The sequence below is a fragment of the Caloenas nicobarica genome, chromosome 16, assembly GCF_036013445.1.
Source record: "Caloenas nicobarica isolate bCalNic1 chromosome 16, bCalNic1.hap1, whole genome shotgun sequence".
In the NCBI taxonomy this organism is placed as follows: Eukaryota; Metazoa; Chordata; class Aves; order Columbiformes; family Columbidae; genus Caloenas; species Caloenas nicobarica.
The window spans coordinates 6573929-6584845 of record NC_088260.1 but is presented as its reverse complement, the minus strand read 5'-3'; the positions used below and the strand labels follow the sequence as shown (position 1 = coordinate 6584845).

Here is a 10917-nt window from a genome sequence, read left to right as displayed (position 1 = left end):
CGTTTCGGTGTCTAATTAGTGGGTGTCCTGCCCCTGTGGAGCCTTTGTCGTGCCAGTGACCTCCCCCCTCTTCCTTCACCGTGACTTACAGAGGCTATTGCAGAGTTAATATATGAGCCCGCCCCCTCCTCTCCTGCACATGATTAAAATGTTGTTTTAATAGCCGGGCTCTGCGCTCCCTCTCTGGTCCCCCCAACCAACGCTGTAGGCCGCCCAACCATAGAGGTGCCGCTGCCAGAGCGTCCCCAGCTCTATGGTTGGGGGCGTGGCTTAGGAAGGAGACGGTTCGTTTCCGGGCGGAAGCGGCGCAGTCGGGAGCGGCGGGAGGAGCGGGGCCGGTTCACCGGGTGTCCGTGTGTGGGCCGGGCTGCGTTCCCGCGGGCGCCATGTCGATGTCGCACCTGTACGGCACGGACGGGGAGGATGGCGTGGAGATGGAGAACTTCGAGGTGTCCGACTGGGACCTGCAGAACGAGTTCAACCCCCACCGGCAGCGGCACCGGCAGAGCAAGGAGGAGGCGACCTACGGCGTGTGGGCCGAGCGCGACTCGGACGAGGAGCGGCCCAGCTTCGGCGGCAAGCGGTACGGGCTGGGGGAAGGGGACCCAGGCGGCCCCGGTTGTGCCCGGCTCGGGGGGCCGGCAGGGCCCGGGTGGCAGCCCCGTTCTGCGGGGGGTTCCAGGCCGTAACTGCCAACCTGAACAACCCAGCCCGGGACAGGGGCGGCCGTGGGGTCCAAGGCACAGTAATTAGAGTAGTGTGGCCAACAGACCCGGGGCAGTGACCGTCCCCTGGACTGGGTGCTGGGGAGGCCAAGCCTTGAATCCTGGGGTCAGTTTTGGGCCTCTTAGGCCAAAAAAAGCCCTTGAGGCGCTGGAGTGAGTTCTGGGAAGGGAACAGAGCTGGGGAAGGGGCTGGAGCACAAGTGTGATGGGAGCGGCTGAGGGACCTGGGGGTTCAGCCTGGAGAACAGGAGCTGAGGGGAGACTTTCTGATCTCTGAACTGCCTGAAAGGAGCTTGGAGCCAGGGGGGGTCGGGCTCTGCTCCTGAGGAACAAGTGCCAGGATGAGAGGAAACAGCCTCAAGTTGTGCCATGGGAGGTTGAGGTTGGATCTTGGGAACAATTTCTTCCCGGAAAGGAGTGTCAGGCATTGGAACAGGCTGCCCAGGGCAGTGGTGGAGTTGCCATCCCTGGAGGGGTTGGACAGACGTGGAGATGAGGTTCTCAGGGACATGGGTTAGTGCCAGGGTTGGGGGAACGGTTGGACTTGATGATCTTGAGGGGCTTTTCCAACCAAAGTGATTCTGTGATTCTATGATAGTAGACCCCAGGCTTGTGTAGGAATGTGCACGGGTCCACGGGAGCAGAATTCACGCTCAGGTCTCATTTTGACATAGCTCCAGAGATTACTCGGCCCCCGTGAACTTCATCAGCGCCGGGCTGAAAAAGTCAGCTGCTGAGGATATGTCAGAGGAAGACTCCGATGAAGATGAAAAGCCCATTAAGCAGGAAGAAATCCCTAAAGAGTTTGTGCCAAAGAAGCTAAAAACAGTGAGTTTCCAGGAAGTTTTCAGTTCTGTGTAATGCATTTATGAAACTTAGGCTGTAGTCAAAGGTGCTGAAACATTAATAGAGCACTAAAGAAAGGGAGAAATAATTAAAACCAGAGAACCATACCACGCAGGTGTTTTCTCTGCCTTTTGTCGCTATTCTGATATATAGTTGTGTGTCTTTGGCAACAAGGGCCTTTGAGGCCCTTTTATCTTCCTTAATATCCCCTTTGGTCAGCTGAGTTTAAAATAAAAGAATGCTTATGGCTTCCTGCCTTTCAAAGACTTTTTTTTTTTTTTTTTTTAAATCTCACAGAACAGTATGACAAATCCAGGCATGTTATAGACTAAAAATCAAACTCTTATATTCAATTACTACACACAGAAAGAATCAGGAATCAGGCTCAGCTAAAGTCCGGTGGTAGAGTCTAATAACCAGCAGCTTGTCAGGACTTTCCTTTTCCATCCAAGGAATTTTGGGAAACTCCTTAGATGTCAGGCAGCTCAGGTGGAGGCACAAGTTGTGCCTCAGTGAGCTGTGCAGTGAGGTGACAGCTGAACTGATTCTGGGAAGAACCTTCCTTTTGAGTGAAGTTATCCCAACCGTGGTTATTATGATGCCTTAAGGTCATGTGGGATTTACTTGTTTGTTTGTTTTCACAGGGTGGTAATTTCAAGCCTAGTCAGAAAGGCTTTGTAGGGGGGACAAAATCTTTTGTGGATTTTGGCAGCTGGGAGAGACATACAAAAGGAATTGGGCAGAAGCTTCTCCAGAAGATGGGTTACGTCCCTGGAAGAGGTCTTGGGAAGAATGCGCAAGGTACCGTGATTGTGTGTCTGGTTGTTTATTGTCAACTGGTAATTTGGAGAAGAGATCAGATTCTCTAAAGAACCGCCATTTCCAGGTGGCTCACAACGTTATTCTTGTGTTCTTGCATCTCTTGCAAGTGATCTGGGTCCTCCTGGTAACATTCAATTGTATTTAACTTAAAATAGACCAGTTTTATGCCCTTTTTATTTTCAAGAAGAAAAGAGAAAAAAGGAAAATAAATTCCAGAGGTAGTCAGCTCAGAGAAAAGGACATCTTGTTTTATGTGAAAGAACAGAAAAATAGTGAAATGCAGATGTGAATAATACTCTGCTTTGTTCTGGGTTTTGGTGTGTACTGGAATTAAGTGATTGTATAGCCACTAAGAAATGAGTAGTGGTAGAAGATACCAGAGTGATGAAGGCAGAGCACCAGGCTGGATGTTTGTGCTGATTTGATAACTCAGGATACTGTAAGAAACACACTCGCTGTTCTCTCTTACTAAACAAACTGCTCCTCTGCTCTAACTTCTGTCCTTTTAGGAATCATCAATCCAATTGAGGCCAAACAAAGAAAAGGTAAAGGAGCTGTGGGGGCTTATGGCTCCGAAAGAACCAGCCAGTCTTTGCAAGACTTCCCGGTGGTGGACTCGGAGGAAGAAGCTGAGGAGGTATTTGTGTGATTCATGGGGTATCTGTGTCCCTGTTGTGTTGTGTGTACAAAATACTGCTCCGGTATCACCTGCTGTGTCACAGAAGACTGCTTGGGCTTATTTTAAATAAGCTGAAGATATAGCACTTGAATTGCATTTCGACGTATTTTTTGCATTTAGACATATTTTTCTCATCACTGTAATGTTCTTTTGGTTGTTTGTGGCTCAGTTTATTCCAGTAGTTGTGCTAAACCTCCACCTTCTAACAGTCCCCCCAGGTAAATAGTCTTTTTTGTCTTAAAAAAAAAAAAAAAAAAAAAAATCAAAAATATATTGCCAGCAGTATGAATAGGGGTGTGGCTGGACCACGGTACCTGAGCCAGTTTGTCACTGAGCTTTCTGGCTTTCCCAGTTATTTTGCTGTGCAGCATTCTCCATTGATCTGGGGGTTATTTTCTTGCAGAAAATAGAGGCAAATTTGGGGCGTGACAAAGAGCAACACCCACAACTCCTCTTTGGTTTTGTTTAGGAATTTCAAAAAGAGCTGAGCCAGTGGCGGAAGGATCCGAATGGAGGCAAGAAAAAGCCCAAGTACAACTATAAGACGGTGGAAGAACTGAAAGCCAAGGGCAGGATCAACAAGAAGCTCTCAGCCCCACAGAAGGAGCTGTCGCAGGTCAAGGTAAGGTTGGTAACCCAGGAGGTGATGTTTCTGGGAAGCAGTTTGTCCCCTTTGGCACCGCGAGTGCATTTTAGCCATCAGCTCAAATGTGAGGGGGTTTAAATTGCAAATCAAGTTTACTTGTTTCATGTGTGTCATAAATAAAATGCTAATGTACCTCTGAAAGCACAGTTGTCCTTATTGGGATTGTGCAACTTAAATACGTAATTTGAACCATGTTCTGCATAAAAGGGATAGTAAGGGATTTGTCCTTTATGCACTTAATAACATTATTCATCTAAAGCTAATGTCTTTAAAAAGATATAAAAGTATTTAAGGCTTCCGTGCATTAATGAATAGTGTAGTATTTGCATCGTAACCACTTGTAGAATTACTGGGTGAAATGGTAAAACTGAGGTGAGCAGAGGAGACTCTTCCAGCTCTGATTCCAGACTCTTTCTTACCCTTCTGAACTCTCAGTGTCTGGAGTCGGCCTTTCTAGAGGCAACCCCAGTGGCCTCCTTCAGAACACCAGAGTTAATTATTAATAGTAGCCTCCTGCAGTAATTAAGGTACTTGGAAATCTTTGGTTTTCAGTTTGGACTCAGGGATTTCCTCCTTTTTTAAACACAAGATACAAATTTTTTTTTTTTTTTGAGACACCTTTGTTCTTGTCTGTTGGAAGGTTATAGACATGACGGGCCGGGAACAGAAGGTTTATTACAGCTACAGTCAGATCAGCCATAAGCACAACATCCCAGACGACAGCCCGCAGCAGCCGCTGGGCAAGGACGCCAAGCCCCAGGGCTTCGCCTTGCCCGAGCTGGAGCACAACCTGCAGCTTCTCATCGACATCACGGAGCAGGAGATCATCCAGAATGACCGGCAACTGCAGTACGAGAGGGACATGGTTGTCAACCTGACCCACGAGATACAAAAGATGTCCGAAGTCCTCTCGCACGAGGAGACGGCGATTAGCAACCTCAGCAAGGTGCTGGAGATGGTGGAGGAGTGCGAAAGACGGATGCAGCCTGGCTGTGAAAATCCCTTAACCTTGGATGAGTGTGCAAAGATTTTTGAGACACTTCAAGACAAGTACTATGAGGAGTACAGGATGTCTGATCGGGTGGACCTGGCAGTAGCGATAGTTTATCCGCTCATGAAAGATTACTTCAAGAACTGGGATCCCCTCAAGGTGCGTATTTGATTTATCTGCAGTTCATGATGCCTTAAGTAGTCTTGATTATCATGACACCCCCACCACTCCCTGTCCCAAATTCTGTTCAGTCTGGAGAGAAAGGAAGAAAAAGTGCCTTCCTTTTGCCTGGCAGGGGAGAGGAAGGTTCCAGAGAAACTTCCCTGTGTTCATGGCAGAGCAAAATAAATGTGTGCGAAAAGATAGACCTGCTCCGCACCCACTCTCAGAAATTTGCTATGACTGAAGGCCACTGTTCTGTGAGTTGGCTAACAATTCAGGAGCCTGAAGGTTCAAATCAGTCGCTTTCATGGGTGTCGGGAAGAAACAGCAGGTGAAAGCTCAGTCTCTAGTCCTTGCTTTTTAGCAAAAGCAGGAGAGCTCTGTTGTTCAGGCAGTCAAAGATGTGCTGGCTATTCTTAATGCCTTTTTAGCTGTAATGGGTATGTCTGAATTCTTTCTATATACCTGAAAAAGTCCAGGTTATCCTCTTTTTTTCCCCCCAAGGGTGTGTTAAATCCATAAAGTGGTATTTTCCTCTTATGGGGCTTTACTAATCACAGCTGTGAGCTCCTGGCTTGCCTTTTGAGTGGTGAGACAGCTGTCTGTAGTGAGCATGCCACGAGCCTGCTCTTTGGGGATACAGCCAAAATGAATGAAAATGGATCAAGGCCACTCATGCCTTGTCACTTGCAGGACTGTACATATGGCACAGAGATCATAGCCAAGTGGAAGAGCCTTTTGGAAAATGATCAGCTGTTGTCGCACGGTGGGCAGGACCTGTCGACAGATGCTTTTCACAGGTAAAGAGCAAACGAGTTGTACTTTGTGTAGCATCTTCAAGTGCTGCTTTCTCGGGGGTGGAAAAGAACGGATATGAGCATGCTCTGTTAAAATCTGGCTGTCAGCTATATGAAAGAAAGCAGGTTTTGAATAACAGTTATTTGGTTTAGTTAGGCCTGGGGCTATAGATTTAAGCTTGTTTTTTGTTTTTGGTTTTTTCTCTTCTCCAGACTGATGTGGGAAATCTGGATGCCGTATGTCAGAAATATAGTGGCGCAGTGGCAACCAAGGAACTGCGGGTCCATGGTGGATTTCCTGGACAGCTGGGTAAATGTTGTTCCTGTCTGGATTCTGGAGAACATTCTGGATCAGCTCATCTTCCCCAAGTTACAGAAAGAGGTGAGATGAGAGGGCTGTGTTAGAGCAAAGCTGTGCCCTCAACCACTACTTGAATTTCAGACAACTAGAACTTCCAAAATACCAGTGTGCTGCGTCTGCCCATGCACTTAGGAGTCAGGGGGTTGCATTGCAGGTCTTTTTGCACCTGGCAAGACTTCCCACTAATGGATAGACTTATTTGAATGTTTTCTCTGTTTTACCCGGAGGTCGAAAGCTGGAATCCTTTGACAGACACAGTCCCAATCCACTCTTGGATCCACCCCTGGCTGCCCCTGATGCAGGCGCGCCTGGAGCCGCTGTATTCCCCCATCCGGAACAAGCTGGCCAATGCGCTGCAGAAGTGGCACCCGAGCGACTCCTCCGCCAAGCTCATCCTGCAGCCCTGGAAAGATGTGTTCACACCTGGCTCGTGGGAGGCTTTCATGGTCAAAAACATCGTGCCTAAACTGGGTGAGACAGGCCAAACGGTGCTGGATTTCTGAAATCTGCTGGTTGCCACCTTCTCCCTTACACCTAGAACAGGTCACGTTGACATGGTTGCCAGTGTTGCTTCAAAGAATATTATTAGGCAGTTTAGACCAAGCTTGTGTCTTCTGCTACTAGTACCATGCATTTTTTTCAGAGGCAGATATTTTAGAAAATATGGGGAAGTGCTCTATTCTCAGTGTTTTCTGTCTTATTTTTCTAAAACATCTGATTCCTCTGTTCTTCAGCTGGCAGGAACATCTGATAGCTGTCAGATAGTACCAGGCTGTAACATCTCTCTGTTAACTCCTGTATTCTTTGGCCTATGCTTATGCTTTCACCATGAGATTTTGTAATTCACCATTCAACCATGCAAAGTGGCTAAAAGGTTCTATAGTCTATAGAACAGTCAAATGTTTTAAGTTTCAGTTCTGGCAGCAAATTGTAATCACCAGAAATAGAAGCGTGCTGTTTTGGTGTCAGGGATCAGCGAGTTTAAAGATCCCAAATGGCCCTTAGGGCAATAAGCAACACAGGTGCTCCTCAGATCCTGTGTGTTGGTAGTGAAACGGGTGAGGGCACTGATAAACCTGCGCATCGGGCTCTCCTGACTCTTCTCCGCCTTTTCCCAGGGATGTGTCTGAATGAACTCATCATAAACCCTCACCAGCAGCACATGGATGCCTTCTACTGGGTGATTGACTGGGAGGGGATGATTTCTGTCTCCAGTCTGGTTGGGCTGCTGGAGAAACACTTCTTCCCAAAGTGGCTGCAGGTGAGAACCTACCCAGGCTGAGCAAACAGGCAGGATTGACTGTGAAGTGTTTCAGTGGCTCCTGCCTAGAAACTGCTGCCCCAGCGCTGAAATGGTTTAACTACCAAATGGTGTGATTTTTCCACTCGTAGCTCCGTACACATCATAACAGACTATTTCCTAAGACTGTCTCAGTCTTTTACTGAAAGTTCAGTAATAAACAAGTGATAATGACTCTTCTCCATAAAGGTGCCTGTCCTGCTGCATCTGATCTGTTGTGTTTTGCAGGTGCTGTGCTCTTGGCTCAGTAACAGCCCCAATTATGAAGAGATTACAAAGTGGTACTTGGGTTGGAAGTCCATGTTCTCAGACCAAGTGTTAGCACATCCATCAATCAAAGACAAATTTAATGAAGCTCTTGATATCATGAACCGGGCTGTGTCTTCCAGTGTTGGTAGGTGGCTTTTGGTGACAGCTCCGCTCAACCTCGCACTGGGAACAGACTGGGACCTTGTTTTCACATGTTTTTCTCCAAACAGGTGGGTACATGCAGCCAGGCGCTCGGGAGAACATCGCCTACCTCACCCACACCGAGCGGAGGAAGGACTTCCAGTACGAGGCCATGCAGGAGCGGCGGGAGGCCGAGAACATGGCCCAGCGTGGCATCGGTGTGGCTGCCAGCTCTGTGCCCATGAACTTCAAGGACTTAATTCAGACAAAAGCAGAGGAGCACAACATTGTTTTCATGCCTGTGATTGGGAAGCGGCACGAAGGGAAGCAGTTGTACACATTTGGACGGATTGTCATTTACATTGACCGAGGCGTCGTGTTTGTACAAGGAGAAAAGACTTGGGTGCCAACCTCCCTGCAGAGCCTCATCGACATGGCCAAGTGAGGCCCCACAGTGAACTGGGAAGACCATCTTGCAAACACTTTTACTGTAACTCTTAGAATAAAGAAGTTATAGATTTGTAAATAGAACAAAACTGTAGCTGTACACCAAGATTTTTTTCTTGGAAGAGCTGTTCGGGCACTGTCAAGAGATGAAATGACCCGTGGAAGTTGTGCTAAGGAAGGAACAAGCAGTTCTGATGCTTGTGTAATTGCGACCATGATGGGTTCATCAGCAGGTCCGGAGGGACCACGGGAGGTGGTTCTGCTCCAGCAGCAGATGAGCGGAAGGTCTTCAGTGACGGACATCACTGCCTCTCCTTTCCTGCTGCACTACTCTGGCTGTGAGTTACTGTGCCAACAGTGTCCCTCCTGCGGCGGGTTCCTCTCTCCTTGTCCTACCTCTTGGGCAGTGCTGGTGGCACCTCCAGCCCAGTGCCTGCCTGAGGGCCATTGGCCATCTCAACAGAGCTGCAATGGGCCTGACTTTTTCCATCAAATTCACAGAACGTGTGCTGTGGGACTGCAGCAGTTCAGGGCCCAGAGGTGAAGGAGGGAAATGGAGGCTTTTTTTTACCTAGAGAGAGGGAAACAGATTTTTTTTTTTTTTTTTTTTCCCCCCTAGAGGGAGATGGTTCTTCACAGAAGAACAGATTAAATGCTGGTTTCAGTAGCACTGAGCAGCTGAAGGCCCCTGCCCATGAGAAAGATTTCCTAAGCCTGCATTTGGAACTAGACAACACCACCTTCAACTACAACCCCCGCTCAAATGATTGCCCTGTCCTGATGCTTCTAAATGTGTGTAGAACATGAAAAGGGAGGGGATCAAACAAGCAATCATGTGGTACAGATGGTTTAAAAGGCAGATTTTAGTTAAACTTGTTTGCTGTAGTTAAGTGAGTGTAAGTCAAAGCACAGGTTTACCTTTTATTAAATAATTAAGATATAAAAATGTCCCATCACGCTCAGTGTTTGGGTGCTGCTGCTTTTGGCAGAGCACGATGATGCTGTTGGTTCCCGAGCTTCATCTCAGCTGCGCAGAAGCTGCCGTGGGAAGAGCCGTGGCAGAGCACGGTCAGGACTCTGTGGCAGCCAGGCTGTGCCACTCGGCTCTGTCCTCCTTCCTGATGATCTCCAGGTCCTCACAGTCCTGGTACGTTGGCTCCTCCACAAAGTTCCAGACCTCAGGAGACAGTCCCTTCAGCTTTTGCAAGGGAAACCAGTGGACGGAGGTGTCGTTAAAGGTGTCTAGGTACTGAGGGTGCGTGGGGAGCGCCACTTCCTCTGTCCCTTTCAAGACCTAAAGAGCATTTGGGGAAAAAAGTTACATATTATGCAGAAGAACTTTTCTGCAAATTTCAGTCAAGAGTTGGTGAAGATGGTGTGATGTTAACCTCAGCCCCTGTGTACTGTGTGTTCTGCAAATAACGTAGAATGATCCTAAAGCGATTCATTTTTATACTATAGCAGCCAGGAAAAAAAGATTTTAAAAATACCCCCCTTTTCTTTCCAACTGCAATTAATTTATCATTTTTACAAAGCACCTCTTAATGTTAAAAAACTAGTGGCTCATACCTTTGCTATGTAAGAATAATCTCTCTCCAATACTCTTGACAACAATCTAGAATAACACAAGGTAACCAGTGTTAGACACCACACTCCTGTGAAATTTAGACAACTTTTCTCACCAGGTAGGTGGGAGACGAAAGAGATGGTTGATGACTGCAAAGTAAGTGGACAGCAAGTTGAAAATGAGCAAAACGGGATGGGTTGTCTGAAGCAGTGCAGGAGCAAGGGAAGCGAGGAGAGGAGCTCACTGCTGGAGCAGAGTTGCCAGGGGCTGCACCCACCGCTCCTCGATGCCTCGGAAGCTGTTCCCAATGATGACCATTTTGGACAGGGCCCCCACGGACCAGTTCCTCCACAGCAGGTTGTTGTACAGCGCTTTCCCACAGTGCACCATGTAGAAAAGTGTGGCCGACCCCTCAACACCGTGTTTCCCCTCCTGTGTGGACACCGGTGCTGTCTGTCCCAGCCGAGCCCCCCGGCAGCGGCGGGACGGTTCCCCCAGCCCGAATCCGGGGGCTCTGGTCCCCGCGGTCGCTCACCTCGTTCTCCGGGAGCAGCCGCAGCCCCAGCTGCTCCAGCGCAGCCTCCTCCCGGGCGGTGAACGCGGGGTCGAACAGGGCGCAGCGCCCGGGAGGCACCTGCGGGGATAGTCGGGCGGCCGTGGGCGGGGGGCGAGGCGGCGGGACCCCCCCCGTTCCGGTCCCGTTCCCCCGTGCTCACCCGCAGCTCCTCCAGCAGCAGCAGCAGGAACGCCAGCTGGTGCCGGGCGGCGGGGCAGCCGCTGAACCGGCCCAGCCCGTAGCAGACGCAGTGGGCAGGCGGCTCCGCGCAACCGGCCAGCGGGGCCCGCACGGCTCCTGTAGGCACGAACAGACGCGTCAGGCCGGGGGGCGCGGCGGGGGCGGCCCGTGACCCCCCCGGTATTGCCCCCGCCGCACGCACCGGCGCTCGCCGCCCAGAAGCCGGAGCTCAGCAGGTCGTCCCTGCGGGGAGAGCGCAGCGTCAGCAGGACCGGCAGCCCCGGGGAAAGGGGGCACGCACGGGCCGGGCCCGGGCACTCACCGCGCCTCCTGCAGCCGCCGCAGCACCGCGCCGCCCTCCGCCGCCTCCTCGCCCGCCCGGCCCCGCCGCCGCCGCCGCCCGCCCGCCGGGCACCACCCGCCCGCCGCCGCCATGCGCCGCCCTTGC

At 50.0% G+C, this 10917-nt stretch overlaps 2 protein-coding genes across 3 annotated transcripts; one reads left to right on the top strand and one right to left on the bottom strand.

The window, feature by feature from the left end:
- The first annotated feature begins 261 nt into the window (after positions 1-261).
- TFIP11 (tuftelin interacting protein 11) lies at positions 262-9078 on the top strand. 2 transcript variants are annotated; one of them, XR_010607079.1, is made up of 13 exons: positions 262-583; positions 1400-1553; positions 2216-2372; positions 2903-3030; positions 3542-3694; positions 4359-4868; positions 5565-5671; positions 5882-6050; positions 6257-6500; positions 7148-7290; positions 7558-7723; positions 7809-8504; positions 8786-9078. XR_010607079.1 is itself a non-coding variant. In XM_065646304.1 (12 exons), the coding sequence occupies exons 1-12, from the start codon at positions 387-389 to the stop codon at positions 8162-8164; spliced, it is 2484 nt and encodes an 827-aa protein (XP_065502376.1). In that variant the 5' UTR covers positions 262-386; the 3' UTR covers positions 8165-9078. The 2 variants fall into 2 exon arrangements, 1 of the variants encoding a protein (XP_065502376.1); XM_065646304.1 differs by having other exon boundaries at positions 7809-9078.
- On the bottom strand, positions 9046-10904 carry SRRD (SRR1 domain containing). The gene is made up of 7 exons (XM_065646306.1): positions 10792-10904; positions 10672-10712; positions 10450-10586; positions 10269-10367; positions 10011-10165; positions 9736-9781; positions 9046-9460 (listed from the first exon to the last, which is right to left on the bottom strand). Exons 1-7 carry the CDS (start codon positions 10902-10904, stop codon positions 9236-9238), a joined length of 816 nt encoding a protein of 271 aa, XP_065502378.1. The 3' UTR covers positions 9046-9235.
- Positions 10905-10917: the final 13 nt, after the last annotated feature.